General features: G+C 35.5%; 2 protein-coding genes and 3 non-coding genes across 8 annotated transcripts; 4 read left to right on the forward strand and 1 right to left on the reverse strand.

Moving 5' to 3' along the window:
• Nucleotides 1-2,854: 2,854 nt before the first annotated feature.
• On the forward strand, nt 2,855-2,959 carry Trnay-gua. Its single transcript has 2 exons — nt 2,855-2,891; nt 2,924-2,959. It is a non-coding gene; the product is annotated as a tRNA-Tyr (tRNA).
• A 93-nt stretch (nt 2,960-3,052) lies between these two features.
• On the forward strand, nt 3,053-3,158 carry Trnay-gua. Its single transcript has 2 exons — nt 3,053-3,089; nt 3,123-3,158. It is a non-coding gene; the product is annotated as a tRNA-Tyr (tRNA).
• A 112-nt stretch (nt 3,159-3,270) lies between these two features.
• On the forward strand, nt 3,271-3,363 carry Trnay-gua. Its single transcript has 2 exons — nt 3,271-3,307; nt 3,328-3,363. It is a non-coding gene; the product is annotated as a tRNA-Tyr (tRNA).
• Nucleotides 3,364-6,690: 3,327 nt separating this feature from the next.
• On the reverse strand, nt 6,691-11,129 carry LOC124422993 (chitin deacetylase 1). The gene is made up of 5 exons (XM_046960187.1): nt 10,219-11,129; nt 9,066-9,464; nt 8,654-8,975; nt 8,251-8,550; nt 6,691-8,167 (listed from the first exon to the last, which is right to left on the reverse strand). The coding sequence occupies exons 1-5, from the start codon at nt 10,268-10,270 to the stop codon at nt 7,636-7,638; spliced, it is 1,605 nt and encodes a 534-aa protein (XP_046816143.1). The 5' UTR covers nt 10,271-11,129; the 3' UTR covers nt 6,691-7,635.
• Nucleotides 11,130-14,130: 3,001 nt separating this feature from the next.
• On the forward strand, nt 14,131-23,397 carry LOC124422997 (palmitoyltransferase ZDHHC5-A). Of its 4 annotated transcripts, none has more exons than XM_046960196.1 (5): nt 14,131-16,082; nt 16,925-16,999; nt 17,828-18,046; nt 18,302-18,594; nt 20,273-23,397. In XM_046960196.1, exons 1-5 carry the CDS (start codon nt 16,077-16,079, stop codon nt 20,565-20,567), a joined length of 888 nt encoding a protein of 295 aa, XP_046816152.1. In that variant the 5' UTR covers nt 14,131-16,076; the 3' UTR covers nt 20,568-23,397. The 4 variants fall into 4 exon arrangements, with proteins under 4 accessions (XP_046816152.1, XP_046816153.1, XP_046816154.1 ...); XM_046960197.1 differs by having other exon boundaries at nt 17,831-18,046; XM_046960198.1 differs by lacking the exon at nt 16,925-16,999 and having other exon boundaries at nt 14,141-16,082.
• The last annotated feature ends 60 nt before the right edge of the window (nt 23,398-23,457 follow it).

Genomic DNA, 23,457 nt, shown 5'->3' on the forward strand with positions numbered 1-23,457 from the left:
ATCCGGAGAATTATCGATAAGAGAAATTCTGTCTAATATGCTAAGCCAATCGATAACATGTATCCATAAGCGAGAAAAAATGTGGTTAACCTTGTGGAAACAGCCTTCCGTTATTCCTCGTAATCAATGTTATCACGGTCAGACGCAATATAACTAACAAATAAATCTTAATATAAAAAAATAAATACAAATAAATGTCTGTAAAATACAACATGTGCAAAGACTTTAAGTAACTGATGACTAGTCTTTTAGCTACCTTGAAAGTATTATATCTATTCATTTTCTTCGTAAAACTTTCTGCAGCTCAAGGAGTTCTTAGAAAATTCCTCCTACGATTTCTCCTTCCCCAATATCAATAATTTTTATAATATCGATAATTTTTATAATATCGATGCAACGCGAGTTCGTGAGATTTTCAAAGAAAAATTGGAAATTTTGTAATTTCAAATTATTGATGTTTCAAGCGATTAATAAAATTCGAAGGCCAATTTAGAAAGGTGTATCGTAAAATTCGGGTCGGTTGAAAAGACTTTCTTTCATTCCTTCCGGCAATCTCATTGCGAGACTTCTTCTCTTTTCGTTTCTCCGACGAATCATCGTTATTATAATCTCTAAAGATCTTTCAAAATTGTTCCGTTTTGTTGTCTCGCCATATTAGCAAATCAATTCGCATTTAGATTTACTTTTTTTATAGCTCGAAGACATGTAAGTTTTTTAGAAAGAGAAAAGAGAGAGAAAGAGAGAGAGAGAAAGACAGACAGACAGAAAAAGACAGAAAGAGAAAAGGTTAAGTAGATAAAGATCGTTTAGTAATTTCTAATTTGTGACATTTAGACAAGTTCAGTTGAGTGATAGAAAGATAGGCTAGGATTCGAACGATCAGTTAAGATCGCACGAGAATCGCTTGTTTTCGAGGAATTCCTGATTTTGTAACGACTCGCTTTGGATGACCTTGCCTCTTGTCACTTTCACCGGTTCTTCGTCCACAGGGTCGGACGGTTGGTTAGTATCCGCTTGGATACTTGGCTCCATGTTTTCCAATGGACTCGGCTCTTGTCTGTAATCTCTACTACCAATTCAATTTGATATCTAACATACTCCTATACTAATTGGTTAGTAATAAATTCAATAATTTATACATAATAAAAAGAAACTTATGAGATTAAAAGGCATTAACATGTTCTCTGATGAATGATAATGATTTCACTATTCGTCATAAGTATTCTAAATTATTAAACTGGTAAATATAACGTATACGTACATATATGTATTATGTACGTATGTACGTGTTATTTTTTCAACTGTATATCCAAACGCGGATAACTTTCACTGTCAAATATCGTATGTCATGTAAGCCGGGCTCGCGAGGGAGGATGCAGAATCGTCGGTTTTTTTTTTTTTGGGAGAAGGGGAACTCTCATTTACGATCTCGCGAAGATATAATCTGGTGCGTGAGGATGAGAATGGCCCCGTATACACAGAGATAATGCGATAGTGTCTTAAAATATTGCTGAAATATCCCGTTACGAGAAATATTGTGGTTATTAAAAATGATTAGTGTGATCGTTGATGAAATAGAAAACTTCTCAACTGTATGTAGTAGGAGTTCTTTTCTTTTCTTTTGTTTTTTTTTACACTATTATACGTAAATCCTTCTGTATCAATCGATGATTGATCAATGATAGGAGTAAGACGAGTTCTTCTCTATGAGTGGAACTCGTTTGGATGACTTCCTCGAAGGGAAAGGCAGTGGTATGTGCGTGGGTGTAAGAAGAGGTGTGGTGCATACCTCTAGAATAATGCAACGAATTACTCGAATACAGAGTTTTGGCTTGGTATAAGAAATAGACTCTTGAAATTGGAACTTATATACTCCGTTACTTTTTTATATGACTTAATTGGGTTACACGATAATCAAGGTGAATTTCTATCGAAGGTAATTCGACTTGCAGATATGCTGTCTGTGGTGGACGAGTTAATTTGATTCTTGTTTTTTATAATGAAGGACGTGACTCGTCGGCCTCTCAAATCGTCTCAAGGTTATGGGGATGCAAAAAAGAAATGAATGGTGGTAGTACGAGAGAATCAGATTCCTTGAATCCAACCTCAGCAACAATAACGAATTCACGTTTTTTATTTTTTTATTTTTTTATTTTTTTTTTTTGTTATAACTGACGTCTTAAATTGTAATCCTTGTAGTTTGTATCTATATTAATTAAAATGATCGTTGGTGTATCTCATCTTTTAAAAATTTACTTTTTTATAAACACGTTTAACTAATTGTGTTTCCCACATGTAATTTATTTCCCATTAAGGATTTATTATCCGAGAAGCGGATGCAATGGTCATTCTTGTGATTACTTTACACGAATGAGCTCGACAGTCGTATTATTGTATTAGGTGCAGTGAAAAGAGAACTTATGTTCGGCCAGATGGAACGAACTTTGTGTTAAATGTCGGGTAGCAAAATAAAAATCGTTATATTTCTGTCGATTATTACATCGTATAAATGGGGGGAAAAAAAAGAAAAGGATATTACTCATGCTATTGCCGTTAAAGATATAGTTATTTCATATAATTTATCCTTAAGACGTTGAATACATGAATTCTGTTCTCCAATTGATGAATCAAAAATTAATTGTACAATATTCTTCGATAGTTCATTTGATAGAACAGTGGAATGTAATAAATTATTATATGTATCTAATAATTAGACATCCTCCATTGCATTGGCTTGAATCAAGGTTCGAAGAAACATTTTGGAATAAAATGCGTAAGTATATAATCATTTTTATTTATTTTAATTTTAACATAGATGCTGGCTTGGGGGTGAAATAACTGTATAATATACAAGCCTTCGATAGCTCAGTTGGTAGAGCGGTGGACTGTAGTTGGAAAAATCAATATTTGTGTTAGAACAGGCATCCACAGGTCGCTGGTTCGAGTCTGGCTCGAAGGATATTATTTTTCTTATTTAAATCATAAAAAAATATATATTTTATTTTACTTCTCTGTAATAAAATACAGACGAATGAAATCGAATAATCATAAGCCTTCGATAGCTCAGTTGGTAGAGCGGTGGACTGTAGTCGATATAATTTATATATAAAGTGTGCATGGAAATCCATAGGTCGCTGGTTCGAATCCGGCTCGAAGGATATTTTTTTCTTTATCTTACGAAACAATAATTATATCATTTTTTTTTTATTTTATTTTGTAACATTGTTAACGTTGCATATGATGTGTCAACTTATAACCAGAAATCATAAGCCTTCGATAGCTCAGTTGGTAGAGCGGTGGACTGTAGTTGGTTAATCGATATTGGACATCCATAGGTCGCTGGTTCAAATCCGGCTCGAAGGAAACTTATTTTTTTTTTCTAAATTTTGTTCTCTCTTATTTTAGTTTAGGAATAATTTTATTTTGCTTGATATTATATCAATTTTTCATTTTTTTTTTAATTTTTTAACAAAATATTCATTATCTATATTGTCTTACAAAAGACTTAGAATCACGATGGTCGTATTCATTTAATTATATAAGTCTTATTAATATATTAATAATAAATATAATATTATTATATTTTTAAATGATAAAATTTGTTTTTTCATTCAATAAGATAGAGGCTGTTTGAAAGATTAAGTAGATATACATGTGGTCTATTCGTATAATTTGACAAAAAATGAAGATTATAGAAGGGGAGAGATATAATATATTATAATAGTCCCTTATAACTTCTATAAAAGGTAACTTCAGTCACCCACTGACCTAGTAGAATGTCAATTTCACCGGCATACATTTTGACTGGGACACAACAAATGTCGATGTAGCATCTTAGATGCATACGTAATTATTGAAAATTATTTGCCTCGATCTCAATTGCTTTTTAAGAGGTTAAATATACCTATATAAAAGACAATTTTTATGATTTTTTTAAAAATTTATTTCATTAATAACAAAATATTAAATATTTCTAATAGTTCATATTTTGAGGAATATATTTCAATAAAAAAATTAAAACTATCTGTTCTCTTGTTGGAGGAATCGATATTTAACCAAGCAGAGTTATATTTGTGACTTTTGCGATAAGAATAAAATCTTCTTTCTGTATTATCAAAAAATGAAAATAACAAAAAAGCTGTTAAAATATATTAAAAAATTAGTCATTCACGAAGACGATGTTTAATATTTGTATTTAATAAAAAAGACTTGAGTGATCAAATTTACCATATGATTTTTGATAAAAAATTTCAATTATTTTTTAATGATTAAAAAAGATCTATGAGCCTTAAAAAAATTTCCGTATGGAAAAATAATCATACCAATTTTGAAATCGTTTCAGTAGTTTCCATATAACAATAGTTTTGAAAAAACAGCTATTAAAATTTAAGATACATTATTAATGTCGAACTTGGAGGGGCCGATTGTAACTTTGTCAATTTTTAAAATTTCCTAATGAATATCTTGAAAGAATAATATTATCGGATAAAAATATTTTTGAAAAATCTTTTTTCTTTTTTTTTTGTTAACTTTCTAAGTACACACGAGCCTTAAAATATATCCCTTTAGTGAAAGGTTACGGATGAATTTTAAAGAATCGAATTTGTTCTAAGTGAACAATAAAATGAGAGAAGAAGAATCAATAAACGATGGTGCATGAGAACAGATCATCGCACGTGATCTCTTCGGCATCCCGAGTGGCTTCGAACGCGCCTTTCGACTTATAACCGGGAACGGCCTTGCCGTTATACCAAGATAGTCAGCTTTCTCTACTTTCGCTTGCGCGAGATTTTCAGGTCCAACCGTAACCATTGCTCCGACTATACCGCGAGAGCTTCGTTAGCTCGCTATTTTTCATATTCGTAGTTGATTCGAATAATAATATTCGAATCACCGAGTCATGCATAAGTTTCTCTTGGAAAAATTATTTAATGGGAATATTACAATTAATTATAATTATAATGAAACTTAACGTGAATTCTATGTATTATTAATTAACAAATAAAGATGAGAAAGTTGTATTATCATATCATATATAAAATGATCGAAAGAAAGGGAAGATGACTACCGCTTCTATTCAATCGAGATGCAAAATGAATAACGTTATGAAATTTATGCATCGGCTCATGAAAGGAATTTCATCGTGGGTAGGATGTCACATTTGCACGAGATAAGAAAAATCGATTTGCAATGGTCACGTAAGTGCGTGTGAGCGGAAGAACGCTACTTCGCGGAGAGAAACTTTCTATTACGAGAGTATCGCGGGATGGCTAGCATTGATGAAAAGATGATCATATAGGTTTATTACATCTCTCTTGTCATTTATCATATACATATATATATATATATATATATATATATATATATATATATGTATATATATATATATATGTAAAATATATTCGAGAGATATTAGATAGATAATTTTCTATCTCTTCTTTTTCCCTCTCTTTTTCTTTCACATTGATGATCAAAAGAATTACAAAGTTACATAGAACCATACAAAACGGGGTCGGTCGCGTGCGAAGAGTTAAAAAAAATGTTGGATGTTAAAAGACACCTTATTTGTGTCCTGTATGTGGAAATGGCGCTTAAAGGATCGAAAGAAGAAAGGCTGCATTGGAATGCAATCGTCGTTGGTGAGACTACACAGCAGTGTCGGCTGGTTGGTATTTCACGAAGTTACTCGGATATTTTTTTCTCTCGTCCTACCTTCATCCGCACTGTCATCTCCCTCTCACTCTCTCTTTCTTTCTCCCACTCTCTCTCTCTCTCTCTTTCTCTTTGTCTCTCTCTCTCTCTCTCTCTCTCTCTCTCTCTCTCTCTCTTTCTGTCTTTAACTATCTTTTCTCTTCGCATGGAGAGTGATGGAATTCCATACGGATGAACCAACGATTATCCTTTCTAGCCACATAAGGAGTTTTACAACTACGACTAGACGCTTTGATTTCTTACGTTATGATCGATTATTAAGACGTTCATTTATTAGCCATAACTTGACAACTTTCAGAGATTGTAATAACAAGTGCCGTAGTGCCTTGCGTACTACATTACAATAATAAATAGTTGCTGTTAAGGATAGACGAATGCAACTATCTCTGTGGAATGCGTAATGTAAGCATTCATGGTATCCTCGGTCTTAAGCGAGTTCAAATGAACGTTGTACTCCTCCGGTTTCGCAACGTGATGTGTAACTCATTTCATAAAAATATAATTATAATTATAATTAATTTCTTTATTAGACATCTTATTTTAGAATATAATAAGATGTATCGTGGGTAGTTATCTACTTAGAAAAAAGAGAGGTAATCTTGGTCGATGATCGAGCATAATATTTTAAACTCGAAGAAATGAGTTTCTATCGTGGATTTTATTCATTAGGATTCTTATTAATCTCTATTTAATCGTGGGCGAATTCAAATGGTAGTATTATTGTTTCGTAAGTATCTTTAATAATAAAGAAAAAGTGTTCATTGAAATTTTTTTCAAATACTACCTACTAGCCGCGATCATAAGTGATTTTCAATTTTTAATAAGTCATCCTAGTTAGAGAATGGCCTTGATCTTAATACGATTTATTCTTTGACGAGGAGGATGGAATTAAGGCCGAGGCTGGTTGGTGACCTTATCCACTCACGTGCGTTTTGCCTAAGTATCGAAGGGAAAGGGTTAAGACGGCAAGTAGACTCATTCAAATTTATCAGGATCTTTTATTAAAGGTTTATTCTTTTGTATACGATGTTGGTACTATCACTTATTTCTTTAAAAATATACATACGCAATAATATTTAATATTTATATATATATACATATATATGTATATATATATATGTGTATATATATAATCTGGTCGACCCTTAGAAAAATGTAAGGATGTTCCATTAAAAAGAGTGAAAGGGGGTGGGTCTTCTCTCCGAAAGATGTAAGATGGGAGAAGCGAATAAAGAAAATAAAGGATTTCTTAGGAAAAGACAAGGACGTGCGTCTTATTATATTATACATCGAGCGTTGCCGTAGAGCCCAACTGTTTTAATGGGTCCGCAGTTTCTCTTCAAGACTATGAAAGACGCTGAGGTTGGAATATTGGATAAGTGGACAAAAAGAAGAACAAGAAGAAGGGTGGGAGGAAAGAAATTACGTTAGCGTCGCCGACGTGGTTGGAATTCCGCGAATACTCTCGTCATTGTCTTCGTCGCCGTCTTTTATATATCCTGGTCTTGGTCTTCCCAAAAATCTCAAGGACACGAGTTCGAGGATTTATCACAGATCTCTGACGCTGGCGCGCATTAAAAAATGTAGCTGATCGAAAGATGATTAATCTCTCTCGATAATACCATCTCTATCTTTATCTTTATCTCTTTCTTTCTTTTGAGATTTTGAAAAGAATTCCATGTTACAATCGTTAATCGATTATTATGATCTCGTGATTGTTTGATCTTGGAGTTTGAGTCTCAACACGCAGGAATGTCAGTCGGCGATCGTCCAGATGCCACACGTTCCATCACGAAATTCGGAAAGGGCAAGGCACATTCGATGTGGAACGAGCTAATTAGGACGGATATGTAGGGACGAACGTAAGAAAGGGGTAGAAGAATTGACTTAGACGAGAAGAAGGAACGAGGAAACGATACTCGTTTACAAGTAGAAACCATCGCCTGTGGGGTCATCGATCCAGGGGTAGTTGTTGGGACAACGTACGCAGGTCTGAAGATTTATTGTCTCCCCAGGGATGTCTTTCGCGGTCAATTTACAAGTATGCGGAACCCAACAAGCTGGTGGTCCATCGACGACACACTTCTCTTTCCAAGACTCGAAGTTTTTAGATTCTGAGATAGTACGAGGGTTTTGGATCCATTGAATTACTTGAGTCATCGTTACGAAGTAAACGTCTTTTTGATTTTCCAATATGTCATCGATCCAATAAAGAAAAGCGTCGAGGAATTCAGGATTATTCTTTAACCAGGCAGCATGGAAATAGAGACCAAGAGGCGCGCGGTTTTGTTGATAGTGACGATTGAAATTGTGATTAAGGAAGTCCAAGAATTGATCGCCGGTCAAGATGTTGCTGCAAGAGTCGACCATAGCGCATCCCGGAAGATATTCATCGTTCTGTGGATCCTCGCGACGATCCAATTCGTTCATCACCATTTCCCAAACAGCATGTGATCTGAAGAAAAATTTACTCATCATATTTTCTGTTATTTCCTTTGTTTCTTTAAGTTATCATTTTTCATAAAATATAAAATTCACCTCGTCGGACAATGTTGAAGATTTCCATGGCAACGATGAGGCATCCTAAAGTACATAGTGTAAGGCCAGAGTGGTGGATTATTCAATGCCGCGGTGATCGTTGAATCGTATAAGAAGGATTGTTCTTCCATCATTGTGAACTGATTGTTGCCACCTACTCGAAGATACGGTGCCCTGACACCAACGACGGTATTGTCAGTTATGTTGGCGAACTTCTCGACGATGACTCTCATACCAGCCATTTCTTTAGCCCATTCGTCAACCGTAGCGTTAGACCAGAAGCGCTCATTATCGTTGTGACTAAAAAAATAAAAAGAATTATTAGCAATCAATCGGGGTCATCGAGTTACAGGTAATACTATAACGTGCATCGTCGTCGGTTAGAAAAAGTGTTTTTGCTTACGAGATCGAGTGTACTGCAATCTCATGGCCTTTCCTGTGCATCTCTTGCACGGCTGAGTAATTAGTGTACTTGTGAGAGACGAAGAAGGTAGCCTTGATGTCGCAACCATTAGGATTCTTGCGTTTTCCGTTGAAGATCTCTTTGTAGAGACCGATATTGTTGTTATTGATGGCATCGTCGAAGGTTATCGTAATCATCTGCGGCACGTCCTTGGCCGGAAGATCACCGGGTATGCTTGTTCCATCTTCGGAACAGAAACAATCGGGAAGTACGCAGACGGCAGGGTCACAAGGAGGCGCGCTGTTCGGATCGTTGTCCATGTCTGTGATAAGAATGAAAAATTAATAACGTAGGATCATCGTTCGATCCGTTAGAAAACAGTTTAATTAGAAAATCGAGTACTTAGACTTACCACAAATATTTTCGTCGGATCCATCGGTACAATCCTTTTCGCCGTTACAGAACAATCCTCTCTCTATACAGGATTGATCGGCACAGGCCAAGTATCCATCTTGGCAGAGAGGTTCCTCGGTGTAGAGAAGCGGCTTCGATTTCCTCTCCTTATTTTTAAGCTTGCAGTTATTCACCGAATCCTTCCAATCGCATGTTTGCTTCTCGATGTCGAAGTAAAGACCAGCCGGACATCGTATAGCTTGGAGACCGGAACTCGTGCATTGAATAACGTCCCGACAGTTGTCGCCCTCGCCTGCTACCAATCTGAACCATTCTCCAGCCTCCTTTTCTTTGCAGATTTCGTTTTCAAAACTCTCTTCCTTTTTGTCTTCCTGTCTCTTCACTCGAGTGAAGCCCTCTAAAGATAGAGGTATTGATAACGTTTGTTCGTTATTACGAAGATATTTCAAGGTTAAGGTATTTCAATAATGATAACAATCGTTAGAAAAATCCTTGTGAGAATGTTTCGATCGTAACCGAAAGTAAAGCGACCTTCCACGGTGAACGTATCGCGTTTTACGCGTTTTTGGTTCCACGAGTTCTCGAGTATAGCTCGTACGGCAAAGCGACAAACGGGGAAAGTTGTCCCCCACTGCTGCTTTTTCAGACGGCAGGGCACGGCAGTGACGTCACCCATCCGGGACCGACCGAGGCTTTCACGCTCTAATCTCTTATGCAACTTAACGTCTTGTACTCGCCAGAATTCGCGTCGAGATATTTTCTCTCGCTTTCGAGTTCTCGATTGAAGCCGGAAAGTCCGAGCGAGCGATCAGGAAAGTGCTCGAACGCGTCACTTCGTCGAAGTGCAGGGAAATTCAAAGAGGGTACTGACTCCTATACTTATTTCCGCCATTTTGAATCCAAACGATGCGTTTCGCGTCAGTGTTTCCTTAATATTCCCAGTAGAAATGGTTAACTTTCGAAAAGGTAATAGTGAAAATCGTAAACGAGTTAACGTTTTACAATCATCTGACTATCTATCGTTGCTTAAAAGTACTAATCTATTCACCGATCGAGCAAACAGATGTTCGTCATCCTAAATTAGTCTACTTAATCAAAAATCGATCCTATTTGTTTATCACGGATCACATTGATCGACGATTCAAACTCACCGGTATAAGCGAAGACTGCCACTGCGAAGAACAGAACCAACGAGGACCTCATCCTCGAACTCTAAAGCACAGTAAAATTCTTCCTGGGGAAAACCTTGTCCTTTCGTTTCACAAGCTTTTATCACCTTCGTTTCTTCTGTGTTCTATTTGTCTTTCCTCTTGTTTTTCTGTCTTTTTTTGTTGTTGTCTGCCACGATCACTTCGGAAGTGAAGTAATTGGAGGGGGGAGAGGGTTGCGAATAATGAATGTTTTCTTAGATTCGATTGAAGATGGTCACTTCTGGTTTGATAATTCTTAAAGATATCAATAGGTTAAAGGAGGGATGTTTGAAGATGTTTTAAAATGTTTGAAGATTGGAATAAACGTTTGTTAGAGGCGCTCGCGGGCGCTCGAAAGGATCTAAGGTCGACGATACCGCCTGAAGATGATCGTATTTCCGAGGGTAAGAGCCGATGGCCTTCAAGGACGCGGACCTTGAAGGTGTAGGTACCGTTCACGGACTGGCTGAAGCCCGCCACTCGTTGGGCCTTATATTGCTACCACCACTACAATCCTTTCTGGTCCCCTCTTTCTCTAGCTTCGCACACGTTTTCTGCTGGCCTGTCGACTCTTATCCAGGTACGTACAAACAACTCGACCGATCCTCCTCCCTTTTGGAAGGCCAAGAGTTACTACAACTATTCATTCGCAAAAGTTTCCTTTTTCATTGTAATTCCATCCACAGTGGGGTTTATATAATTGAGTTCTACTTAAAAAAATTGCATGACCAACGATCGACTTATCAACTCGTTGTTTGACTCGCCTGTTAACTCTTGAACTTCAAGGTTCGAGGTTTCGAGTCACCTGACGCGTGTTCGTTCATCGATCACGTTGAATATCCTGGCCGCGAAACGAGTAAGAAAGAGTCCATGTGACTGAGGAAGAGAACGAGAGAAGGAGAGGGAGAAAGAAAGAGAGAGAGAGAGAAACAACGTTTATATAAATTATGTAATTTTGATATGGCATGTTTGTTAATCGAATCACATCTCAATGTGATGGGGACTTCGAAGGAGGACGATTTCGAAGATGGGCTTCTTCTTTTTTTCAAATGTCAAAGTGATAAGAGGAAGAAGTACTTCCATCTGCCAGTTTTTGACGACGTAAACGACTTTAGTGTACGCAAAACGCGATTATTGCACCATCTCGTGTGTCCCGCTGAGGTCGGTGAGAAAAGAGAGAAAAAAGGGAGAGAGAAAGAAAGAGAGAGAGAGAGAGAGAGATAAAGAGAGAAGAAGAGAAGTGAATGCCAGTCTCTTGCGAATCTTCCAACTCCTTTGCCAGAACAACGTCTACTCAGCATGGGTGTAACCTTATTCGAATTCTATGTGTCGGAGTCTATCATACAGATTTATTAAAGGATTGTGTGTCTCTTATTATCGTAAAGAAGATTTCCAGCTATTGATTATTGTAGATCAGTTCGAAAATTTTTAATGGATTTACAATAATGAGTGTTTCTTAATTTATTTAAAAAAATACGCTTGATTATTCAACTCGAATCCATTGAGAAATTTGCCCGATGGAATTTACCCTTTGCTAGCTATCGGCAACAACTCGTGACTATCTCTGACATATTAGTCGTGTATTTCAAATACATAGTTCAAATACATATTCCTCTATTAAATCGTAGCGAAGTTGAATACACGGGGAAACATTTTATTTTTTCCATCGATGACCCACAATTGTTATACCATACCGGGTCGCTCTTTTATCAAGATCAAAGATTTATTTGTCGTTGGTAACGAGGAATAAATTTCGATCGCAGCGGGAGTTGGTTGATTTCCTTTTAATAAATCTTGCAATCGAAATATCATTTCAAGATGATGGGGCTATCGCTTTTTTCCTTTTTCTTTTGCACAAATTGATAAGATATTTGATAGAGAAATTATTTGGAAAATACGAATTCTTGCTTTAACCATGATTCTTTTTTTTATTTTTAATTTGATTAAAGAAGGAAAGGAACGAACGAAAGAACGGTTTTCTCTTTTTTCTTTTTGTTTTTTTTTTTTTTTTTTTTTTTTTTGAAGAAGAAGAAGAATAAATAGATACTTGTAGAGTAGGAAGTGAGGAAAGAGGTATCGTTTCGAAGAAATCGTGCGGCCCTGCAGTGACATATGCCTCGTCGGTGAAAGGAAAAGAAGAAGAGGCAGTAGTAGCGGTAATATCAACGAAAGAGGAATGGCAATGGCGCCGTGCTCGTGCGAAGTCTCCAAGAAGAGAAGCTTTCCCTGCCCGCGGCCAAGCGCTGCCACGAGAAAATAAAATCCATCGATCGCGGCCAATAGCATACAGTAGGCTCCATCTATCGCCGATTTAACGATCACTTCAGTCGTTCACCGTTAACGATCACAATCATATCATTAACGATCGAGCGTAGATCGAGCTATCATGAACAAAATTACTTTTATTACAAATCAATTGACGTGTGATAGCGAAAAAAAAATCGTAACGATGGATCTTTTCTCCTTTTTTTGTCTTTTTTTTTCTTTTTTTTTCTTCTTTTCTTTAAATCAAAAAGATCATCGGTTGAAAATAAATAAAATAGATTCGTTCTGCTCTCGGCTTTTGGATTAATTAGTACAGAACTAATTAAGTCAAATTTTCTCTTTGATCTCATGCTCAATTAAATTATCCTTCTTAACTTTTTAAAATAAGTCCTTCGTTAAATCTTGTTGATTTGCACGCTTTCGTATCCCCAATCAGATCGTTACCTTCGTTGATACGATTAAACCGGGAAATTTAAAAATTATTAACGATTCCATTTTATCGCGTTAAGTCGATATGAAACGTCATTGCGCTTATAACTGCTGCCCTCTCTTAACATCTTTCGACACGTCTTCCTTTCCCCTTTTTTTTTTCAATTTAGTCTCGCGCCGATGAGGTCTCTATTTTTTTTCTTTCCTCTCTAAACTCCCTCCTCCCTACTACCCCTCGCAAACGCATCGATTTTACGAAAGGGCTCGTAAAAGCTTAGCTGGCTTTTTATCGGATGATTACGAGAGCATAAAGCTAACCGTTTGTCGATATGCGATCGCGAATATCATTACCGTCTTATAAAAAAGAAAAGGCAAGTTTTACAAGAGGATTATAGAACACGTGTTGCACGTCATCGGGAAAGCTCTTCTTCCCGAGTATGCATCTGTTGCATCTGCAGAGACGTGAAGCAAGTTGTCCTTGATAAAGTTCGCGGTCTGAAATCGATATCTTACTTATATCATATTAATATGTTTTATAAATTCAAGGTACATCAAAAACATTGATTATCTTTTTTTCTCTTCTTTTTTTTATTTTTCTTTTTCCTTTATATCCCTTTTAATCTTTCAAGATAATATCTCGTTGGAATATATATATATATGAATGCAATTCAATCGTGGGAATGTTGTTCGATATGAAATTATTAAACTATCATAACAATGTATATACATATGTTTATTTCTCAAACGTAAATGATAACTATCAGATGAAAGTGTAAAACCAATATCGACGCAAAATACGAAGCGACGTAAAGTGCGAAGCGATGCTATGATACGATGGAACCTGAAGAAATTTCTCGAGTTTCGATAGAATCACGATAAAGTAAAGTCGTTGATGATAGCAACTATTGTCTCGAGCGTTTATCGAACATCTACGTTCCATTAACGATCGTTCTATATCCTCGAATCGTACGTTGCGAATATGTCTACAATTTTCCTTTCTCCCCTTCCTAATGTCCTAAAAAACGATAAAAGCATGTGCGTTCGTTCCTAATGTCAAACTTTTATGGATTTATGTGTACATATACATACATACATACATACATACATGCATACATATATATATATATATATATACACGTTACTTTACGTAATATGATATTCAATATGTATACATGATTTTCCAAAATTGTATCCAAGGATAGCTAAAGTTCTTCTGTACATTTTTCTTCAAGGATTTACGCATCCTTCTTTGGAATTCAATTTAGTAGGCCTCCAGAGGGTTTACGACATTCCAATCACGTAACATCGCTTTTGTCGTTCTAACCACAGACTCTTCATATTATTCTACATCGTTATTATTAGTACGTTTAAGTATTAATGTTCACAAGGACAGCGTAAGATAAAATTAATCATAGCCATGAATGATTCGTAGTATGACAAAGGCAACTAATCATATCTCTCTGTTTTCGATATTTCGTAATTATTAAACTTTTCGTGTTATCGTGTTAAAATGTTCACGAATACATTTTCATTCAGTTCTTTTCTCTTTTTTTTCTTCTCCTTCTCTCTCTCTCTCTCTCTTTTTTTTTAATCTGGATTTTTAAATTAACGATAATTAAGCTTGATAAAACGAAAATCTCCTAAAAAGTACGAATAATAGAATGGAGGACAATTAAGGAGTTGGTACGATCGGACAATTACAAAGTTATTAGGAAATCCATTGGTCATTAGGCCGCTTGGAAAGAGACCGTAGGAAGATGCAAAGACGTAATGGAGCTTGAAGGAGTGTGTAACGAAAATACAAAAATGCAAAGGGGTAAAGTAGAATAGTTTGTTGGTCATTGCAAGGCCGAGGCCGAGCAAGGATATATTCTAGTTACTATGTCCAGCTGGCGGCTCGTCGGACTATACATGTTTACTACTACTTTCACGGAGGAGGTATGTCAAAAGTGAAATCTGCAGTAAGGCGCAGGGAGTATAAAAGAGCGGGATGCGTATATATATATAGTTTGCTGGGATAGACTGCTTTGCCAGAAAAAAAAGGAAAATTATATAGAGCTCAAAAAGAGAAGAAAAATTCAAAAACAAAAATTTTTATTCGCAGAAAAGTAGAAAAAAGTAGAAAAAAAAGAATGAAATATATTATATGTAAGAGGATAAGTAAGCATACTTAACAAACTAAACGTTAAAATAATTATAGATATGGGTTAATGGTAAGGACCTAATTATCAGTTGAGTAACATTTAATTAACTGTTCTATTAATTGAACAATTCAACGAGCCATTGGTTGTCGAGGATAGGAAGAGAGAAAATGTGTCTGGGGTAGGTATATCGATCAGAAAAAGGGGTTGAGGTGTGTATAGAACAAGAGAGTGAGAGTGAGAGAGAGAGAGAGAGGGAGAGAAAGAGTGAGAGAGGGAGAGGCAGAGAATGGGAGAGGTGAAACGAAGATCGTCCTGCACGAGCCTCCGATGGCCAAATGGGGCTCAGGGCTGTATCGCCAGGCTGCTGCACCCTTTCTCTCCTGCTTCTACTATGCGACCTTGACCTAGGGGGTTCCTCTCGCGCCGGCGTCACGCCCTCTCGGCTTCTCCCCTCTTTCTCTTCTTTTTCTTATTCGTTTTCTTCTTCCTTATCTTTCTCGAGCTTTTGAATAACCAACTTCATTACTCTTTTCGTCGTTTACTTACAACTAGATTAGACGCCGTCTTCTCTCGACTGATTTTCTTTCGCCCTTCAGTATCACGCTCACCTTCTTTCCTTTCTGCTTTTGATTCTTCGCTCGCGAGTTTTAGCTAAAACGGGTGAAAACAGGTCCGACCTCGAACACGTCGCGCCAGTGCCTCGAACGCGCACACGTCGTCTACGCGTTCTCCTCCTCCTCTTTTTCATCCTCACCCTCTTCTACCACCACCATCACTACCACCAACTCGACACCGTCATCGGCACCGACCGGATTTTGTTGCAGTCGCTCTCCGAGCCGCGAGCAAGGCCGATATCTGGTCTAGTTTATCAGGATAGAACAATTAGTTTTTGCATTTGAGAATTGACATTTGGATTCCGTCCAAGAGGCATCCTCGCTGGACTGTGCCAATGTCATCTACTACCATGCGACCGGCGGAAGCATGCAGGTGGGTCATCCTCTTGCTTCCAACTTATCCTTTTCTTTTTCATCGAAGAATAGGATAGGACTCGCTCTTTTGTTTACCTTTCTTCTCTCGAGTCAAAGTTAATCCTTATCCGTCAACCGGACTAATCCAAAAGTTCATATATTATATACTAAGTCTTTAATCATTCTATTATTTAAATATGATGTTGATGATGATCTTTAGTTGAACGAAACTTTAAGATATAATTTTCTATGATATTCATTCTTCATTGCTAATGTTCTTGCTGATCTCTTAGCGATGATTGACACCGCCGATAATTGATCTTCTTGATCTGTAAACAATGGTATCACACACCGGACGTGAAGATTGCTTATTATGTTAACACAGTAATGCACTGTGCGTATCCGAATCTCACAGTGTTTTAGATTTTCCGGGCCAAGGACAGATAATGAATGTATTGAAATGAATAATTTTTCACGGTAATTAAATATGAATGGGCTGACTTTTATGAGATTTTCATAAAATATTTATATGAGTATATATTTATTTATAGATATTAATATGTATATTCCATTGGACAATGGCTAGGGAATAATAAACTTTTTTCTTTTTATAATATGCGAAGACATAGAAGGTGAATGTATAGAAAGTGGTAAACACGTGTACGATAAGTTTCTGTATCCTAATCGTTTTTATTACGCGATAAATAGAATTTTTTTATGCAAGTTTTCTTCTCTTATCTTTTCTCTCTTTCTTTTTTTTTCTTTTAATTTTTTTTTATTTTTTTTATTTTTTTTTTTTTTTTGAAGTAACGAAGATAAAGGGCGAAGCTTGTTAATGGTATTTGTGTTTACATGGGAAAGGCACCGTGCCAGAGAACCGATTCGCGTCTTTTTCTTCCCTTCATCGACCGGTCTGTGCCAAGGCCAAGCAAGAAGGTGAGATTCTTCTGTCACGGTCACGAACACCCTGACTGTACGACCTACTGTTACGCTAATGCCGATCGTATAAATTTTCTCGTGATGAAAAATTGTCAAAATTTACATTTTCCTATTTACATATTGCTAAGCAATACGTAATCTTCGTTAAATGCCGTAATAACAAAGGAATAACAAGGAAATTCGATTTCGATTTCTTACGATTATTTCATTCGAAATTACTACGTGAATATTTTTAACTTAAATACCTACGCGATATCGATTTCATGTATATCGCTTACTTCATCCGTCTTGCCTCCTCTTTTATTTTCTTTTTTTTTTTTTTTGTATAAGATCAGAATTGACCTTTCTGCGCTTGTTACATTAGAAGCAGTGAACCGTTAAAAATTTCAGTGTTGGCTCGTCGTAGCTTGTCATCACGTTTCACCGTGAAATCGCAATTACTTTTTCCTTATATCGAATACTGTGCGTTATTATTAATATTATTATTATTATGGGCATGTATTATTATCTTCTCGTATTAAATTAATAATGCAAGCGTGACGTCTAATCATGACGCTCGTGCGTGGAAAGGTGAACAACAAGATTCGAGAGATAACTATAAAGATTATATAGAGTTTTTACAAAATCCATTTTTTTTTTCTTTAATAAAATATTCACAAGATTTTGCCTATTGGCATGGATAATATATCATTTGTTCGTCCGATAGGTCATCTTTGATCGAGTCCGTAAAAAATGGAAAAGAAAAAAAAGGAAAAAAAAAAAAAAAAAAAAATAACAAAAAAGAAGATTCTAATCACTCTTCTCCATGAATCTTTTGCCGTTTAGCAGAAGCCACTGAGAGAATACGGCCGATTGTGCCTTAGTACAGAAGACCAGAGTAACGTTGTGACGGCGGAAGTATGCACCGAGACACGCGGTGGACTTCCGCTTTTACAAGTATGGCCAAGCGATTCGCCGAGACGCGAGGTCGATAGTCAGGAACAAGCTTTTGTATTTCCGGACGTTCAGGAAAACGTTAACGACAGTGGAATCGAGTCCATCCAGGTATCAACTTGAATAGGATATTCTTTATTAATACGACTGATTGGATTATGCGTTTTTTATATCAAAATGATTGGTATCATCGATTTTGAACATATATATATATATATATATATATATATATATATATATATATATACTATATTTCTATAGGATCAGAGAGATAATTTTTCTAACGGTACGATTAGATTTTAACAATTACATTATGACTTTGAAATATTATAAATAAATATTAGAAATAATTTTAATTTCCTTTAGGCATCTCCATCGCCGTGTAAAGCTGCTTGCAACAGTCCAGCGACGACACCACAACAATCTCGTCGCGCAAGTCTTTTGCATCCGGATCACGCGAGGCTTCATCTGCATCATTTACATCACAATCACCATAATTCAGGCTCGAAAAGTCCTCCGACTCAAGATAGAACGTCGATCGACGAAGATCCGCCCTCGGTACCTCCAAGCCCTTCTAGTACGACGACGAGTAGTCTCCGATCGATGCCGAGTTCAGCGATCGCATCTATGCATTCTCAGGACAGACGGCGTAGCAGCAGGTAAATCTGCATCAAGAATTATACGTGATCGGACCAATTATTCTTATCTCCTTTGCATTTCTACGTGATAAGGTCTCTTGAGAATCAACAGGTCTTGGCTAGCTTGCTACTCACTTTCTCTCTCTCTCTCTTCCTCTGCCTCTACCTCCCTTTCCTTCCCTCAATCCTTTCTCTTTCCAAGATCTTGCGTGTTAACGTTTGAAAATGAAATCCAAAGAAACGATTATGTGATTAAATTACCAACCCTTTACCGACGTTATTCGAAAGATCCGATAATTGCCGTAACCGAGTAAGATATCCAGTAGTAGTCAAGACGACAGAAAATGCGAACAAAGTAGAGAATTTTTTCTTTCTCTCTCTTCTCTTTTTCCTTTTCTTCCTCTTCTTGTTTTCATTTTTCGATAATAAAAAAGTTCAAAAAGAAGTACAAGGCGCTATTAATTAAAGCTTATCGGTAATTCAGATTATTAAGTGAAAGTCGCGCTCCAATTTCGCATTGATCTACTAGTTTGATATGAATTAAAATAATTTTAATACGAACACACACACACACACACACACACATATATATATATATATATATATATAGTACGCGATAGAGATCATGCACGAGTACGATGCCAACTTCATGCGATGTCCTACCTTGATTTTTTCTTAGGAATCTAATATCATGAGTTTCGAGATATTTCATAGCCTCAGAAATAATCCTTCGAACGATATCTTTGGACAAATGGTTCATTTTCGATCTCTTGACGACCGTGTCAAGGAGCGACCCTGGCACAATGTAAATATACCTATGTACATATATCAATCTTGGAATATTGCACATCTAGCGCGATCGAAATTCTCATTATGACGTGTGCAATCGTTCGTCCAATTGCATTTTCGTATCACGTCCTCCTTGAAAATATTATTACTTCCTTTCTTCCTTTTGTTTTTCTTTCTCTTTGAATGAAACATAATCATAGAATACTAAAGAAGAGTATACTCGAGAATACTAAATTGTAATCAATTTCTTTTAATCTTTGATCACGGCAACAAAGATCTTTCTTTCTCGAAGTATACTTGATTATAAATTATCGAGCTTTCCAATGAGATACCTCCGGCCATTCATTTTACAATGAACAAGAAAAAGAGAGAGAGCAAGAGAGAGAGAGAGAGAGAGAGAGAAAGAGAAATAACGAGCTAAGTAGATTAAAACTTTCGATTTCGGAACTCAGAAATATTTCAAGTTTTAGAATTTTTTAACAAAAATATTCGACAATAATATAAAAGCGATAGCGATGATTAGCTGTTAGTCCTTAATCAAAGTCAACGCGTCAAAGTGCTTTTGGGAAAGACCCAGTTCCTTTATTTTCTTTTTTCTTTTTTTTTTCCTTTTTTCTTTTTTTCGTCGATCATAGGACGTCGACTAACGAAAACGTCGACATTAATTATTTTCACAGCTTTTATTAAGACAAAAATGCAAAATGTACTGTCTTCTTAAATTTCATAAGAGTCTATCGGCATGATATTTGACGTTTTCTTATTTATGCTTTTAATCATAACTGTCGTTATTGGTTCTCATCTGTTTAATGAAACGTATATATATATATATATATATATATATATATATATATATATATATATTGTTTATAAATGAAAATTTTAAAAGAAAATACGTCCTTTATTTTCACAGATACAGCATGTTCGATGCTTTGGACTTGGAGTATGCTCTTTTGAGAGCCGCTGCTAGGGGTTCGGTAGGGCCCTATTCTCTTTCAGAATCCCTGCACAAGTTGACGTTCACACAAAGTCTTGCTTTTCCCGCCTTGGCTCGTGGTTTAGCTTCGAAACAGAGTGTACCTACTAGAAGACCTCAACAACATGCAGAAAGTGGACTGAATGTCTTCGCCAAAGTTGTTACAGCTCTCGTCCTCATGTTAGTCAGCGTCTTGGTGTTCGGCGTTGTTTATAAATTCGCTAGGACGTGAGGATGGCTACTGGTACCCGATCGACATCCTGGCTCCAATCAGGACTTTAATAATCGGCCGGGTGCCAGCGAGTCTTACGACGATAATGCCTGATCAATCTTGATGTCAGGAGTTCGCCAAAAGATCTCTCTTTCTTTTTTCTTCCTTTTCTCTCTAATACTCTCTTTTTCTCTCTTCGTCTATTGCATCTTTTTCTTCCGATCCATTCGAAAATCTAGCCTTCCTCTTTATCAAAGATTCGATGTAAGGACGAATTATTGGCGACTTTTGACATGAATCGAGCATTAATTGTATCCATAAGGCCTTCTTAACAAAAAAAAGCACAAGTGATAATCGGTATGATCGATTTCTTTTCATTTCTTTCTATTTTTTTTTTGTTTTCGTCTTCCGTGCGAAAGCGTTATTTTAATCGATTTAAATGAAATTCGAGACACGAGGAATTTCTTTCGTGAAGAAATCCATGGTATTCGTTAAGATTTTGATCAAACGGTAAACGATATGTATGATATAAAGGTATAAAGAATACGATATTAAAAGATTTCAGGATTTTTGAAGAAGAAAATGATTCACCTCCTTGTCGGGAACGATGCGTACTACGTCCTCGTTTTCGATTTTATCACGATTCGGACAAGGTCCTCGTATTGGAACCTTCCCCTCTTGGGTTAGTGAATTTTTTTACATAAAAAATTAGAAGCGCTGGCTTTTGGACGATCGCGTGAGAATAATTAGGAGGAAAAAAAAAGAAAAAGAAAAAGAAAATAAAAAGAATAATCAAGGGACAATTCAATCATCTTCATTGCTTTGCAGTGCCTTGTCCGTGCATGTTCGCATTGAAGATTAGGAATGTGCACGCGTACACGCAAAATATTATCAAAAAGAAATACGATCCCAGGTATAAGAAAAAAAAAAAAAGAAAAGAGGAAAAAAAGAAAAGAAAGAAATAAAACAAAAAAGGAATAGAATTATTCAAGTGCTTTATAGTTTATACGATTACTTCTCGATGACAATCGCACGGAACGCGTTAATGCGTTTTCGTCATGCAAATTCTAAAACATATTACACGTCGATTTCAATAAGGTATAATCGTGTGCATGTGTACGTTTCTAAATGAACGTGAAATCTTTTCTTCTGTGTCTCCAAGTAATGAAAGATTTATCAATTAAAAGAAAAAAAGAAAAAAAGAAAAGAGCAAAAAAAATGAAAAAAAAAGAAAGAAAGAACAAAAAGATAATCGGAATCGATCAATGATAATCATATATAATAGAACGTCATAAAATCGATCCGAAGTATCACAAAACAGATTATCTTTCCTATAAGAAATTACAATGAATCGGCAAAAAAGAACCGAAATTATTGAGATACCACATATGATAATTATCTACTATATGTACATATAATAATATACTTTCCATGAATGTACAGGGTGATACGAAAGTACATAGACATATTTAACAAAAAAGTATGGGAGAAGATTTTACGATAAGTTCGAAGTAATCCGATCGATCCGGTCGACATCATTATTAACAGGCATAACGTTCAAGTCATACTATCGACTAGTTTGATGTCTCGCTGAAAAATCAAAGAGAAGGAAGAAATAAAATAAAGAAGTAGAAAAGAGAAGTGTCCCCTCGAAGAATATTGTCTCATATTTATCTTTCGCTTTGATGAATCAGCATTGTTCTAATCTCGAGTAAATTTGATCGCAGATTATTAGAATGGATTTAAAAAAAAAAAAGAAAAAAAGAATTACGAAAAAGAAAGACCAAGTTTTACCAGGAGGAGATCGAATTTTCAAATACATCTCTTGTAGAATTAATATACGTTAGGTATATCTTGTACATACAAGTATAATATTATTATTATACGGCTGCTATTTATTTGGCCATTATTTTCAATCATTTTTAATCAGTATTTTAAATGAATGGTCAGTATTTATAATATAATATCAATACGTAATATAAGTGATTTAATATTGAGCTGATTAATTTACGAAATGAACTCTCAATATTTTAATTAAAATATTTGTAAATAAAATAATTTGTCTCAATTTTAAATATATAGTCGATATTTATAATAAACTCATATGCAATTCTGACATTTAATTATTTATATTGACCAATTATATTATGTACTGATATTTTATTATAAGTACTGATCAAAATATTCATACATACTGATCATTTATTTAACAAAATACTTACCGTTAATTAATAAAAATTTTGGCCAAATAAATAGAAGTGTTATTATACAAAGATGTGTCATGATCCATATTACACGACACAATGCTTTGTACAAAGCAACGAAATTTTTAAGTAAAGAAATTTTCGTAAAATCTCTTCTCTTGGTAACAATGCTACTCTCTTTATCTTGTCGGTTTTATCGTTGTCATGTGTGATAATATAATAGATATATATATATATTTTTTTTAGAACGTCATTCTAAAGATAATTTTAATTTCTGAAGTATTATTGAATATAGTTAATTATTGTTTTCTTGAAATCTCTCTTTCTTTCTGTATCTTTAATAGGGCGAACTTAAAAGTGATAACGAAATTATTTGCGTTATCGTGTCTTAAAAAATTGTTCGAACATATAAAATACTATCGCAAAGCTCTTACTAAAAGACTCATTTAAAAATCGAAAATCTTATCGAACGAGGTAACTTGGAGAACATTGAAATTAAATTTCACTGTGCCAATATCCTGTCTCGTTTATAATCGATTACGTCGTTGTTGCAATGACGTTGCCTCGATACACACATATATATATATATCATATATATATATATTATTATTATTATTATAAATAACAATATATACGTCATAAGAAAATCTCGAGCAGGCTTTGCTTCAAAAATCGATACCCATCCCCGTATTTTAGAAGAAACGAAA

Source organism: Vespa crabro, chromosome 3 (assembly GCF_910589235.1).
Source record: "Vespa crabro chromosome 3, iyVesCrab1.2, whole genome shotgun sequence".
Taxonomy (NCBI): Eukaryota; Metazoa; Arthropoda; class Insecta; order Hymenoptera; family Vespidae; genus Vespa; species Vespa crabro.

Coding starts and splice junctions, on each gene's coding strand:
- LOC124422993 (XM_046960187.1), bottom strand. CDS start 10,270: ATGAGGTCCTCGTTGGTTCTGTTCTTCGCAGTGGCAGTCTTCGCTTAT. Junction 8,551..8,653: donor ATTGCAGTACACTCGATCTC/GTAAGCAAAAAC, acceptor TTATTTTTTTAG/TCACAACGATAATGAGCGCT. Junction 8,168..8,250: donor CTTCAACATTGTCCGACGAG/GTGAATTTTATA, acceptor ATTTTTCTTCAG/ATCACATGCTGTTTGGGAAA.
- LOC124422997 (XM_046960196.1), top strand. Junction 17,000..17,827: donor TGCCAAGGCCAAGCAAGAAG/GTGAGATTCTTC, acceptor TTTGCCGTTTAG/CAGAAGCCACTGAGAGAATA. Junction 18,047..18,301: donor GTGGAATCGAGTCCATCCAG/GTATCAACTTGA, acceptor AATTTCCTTTAG/GCATCTCCATCGCCGTGTAA.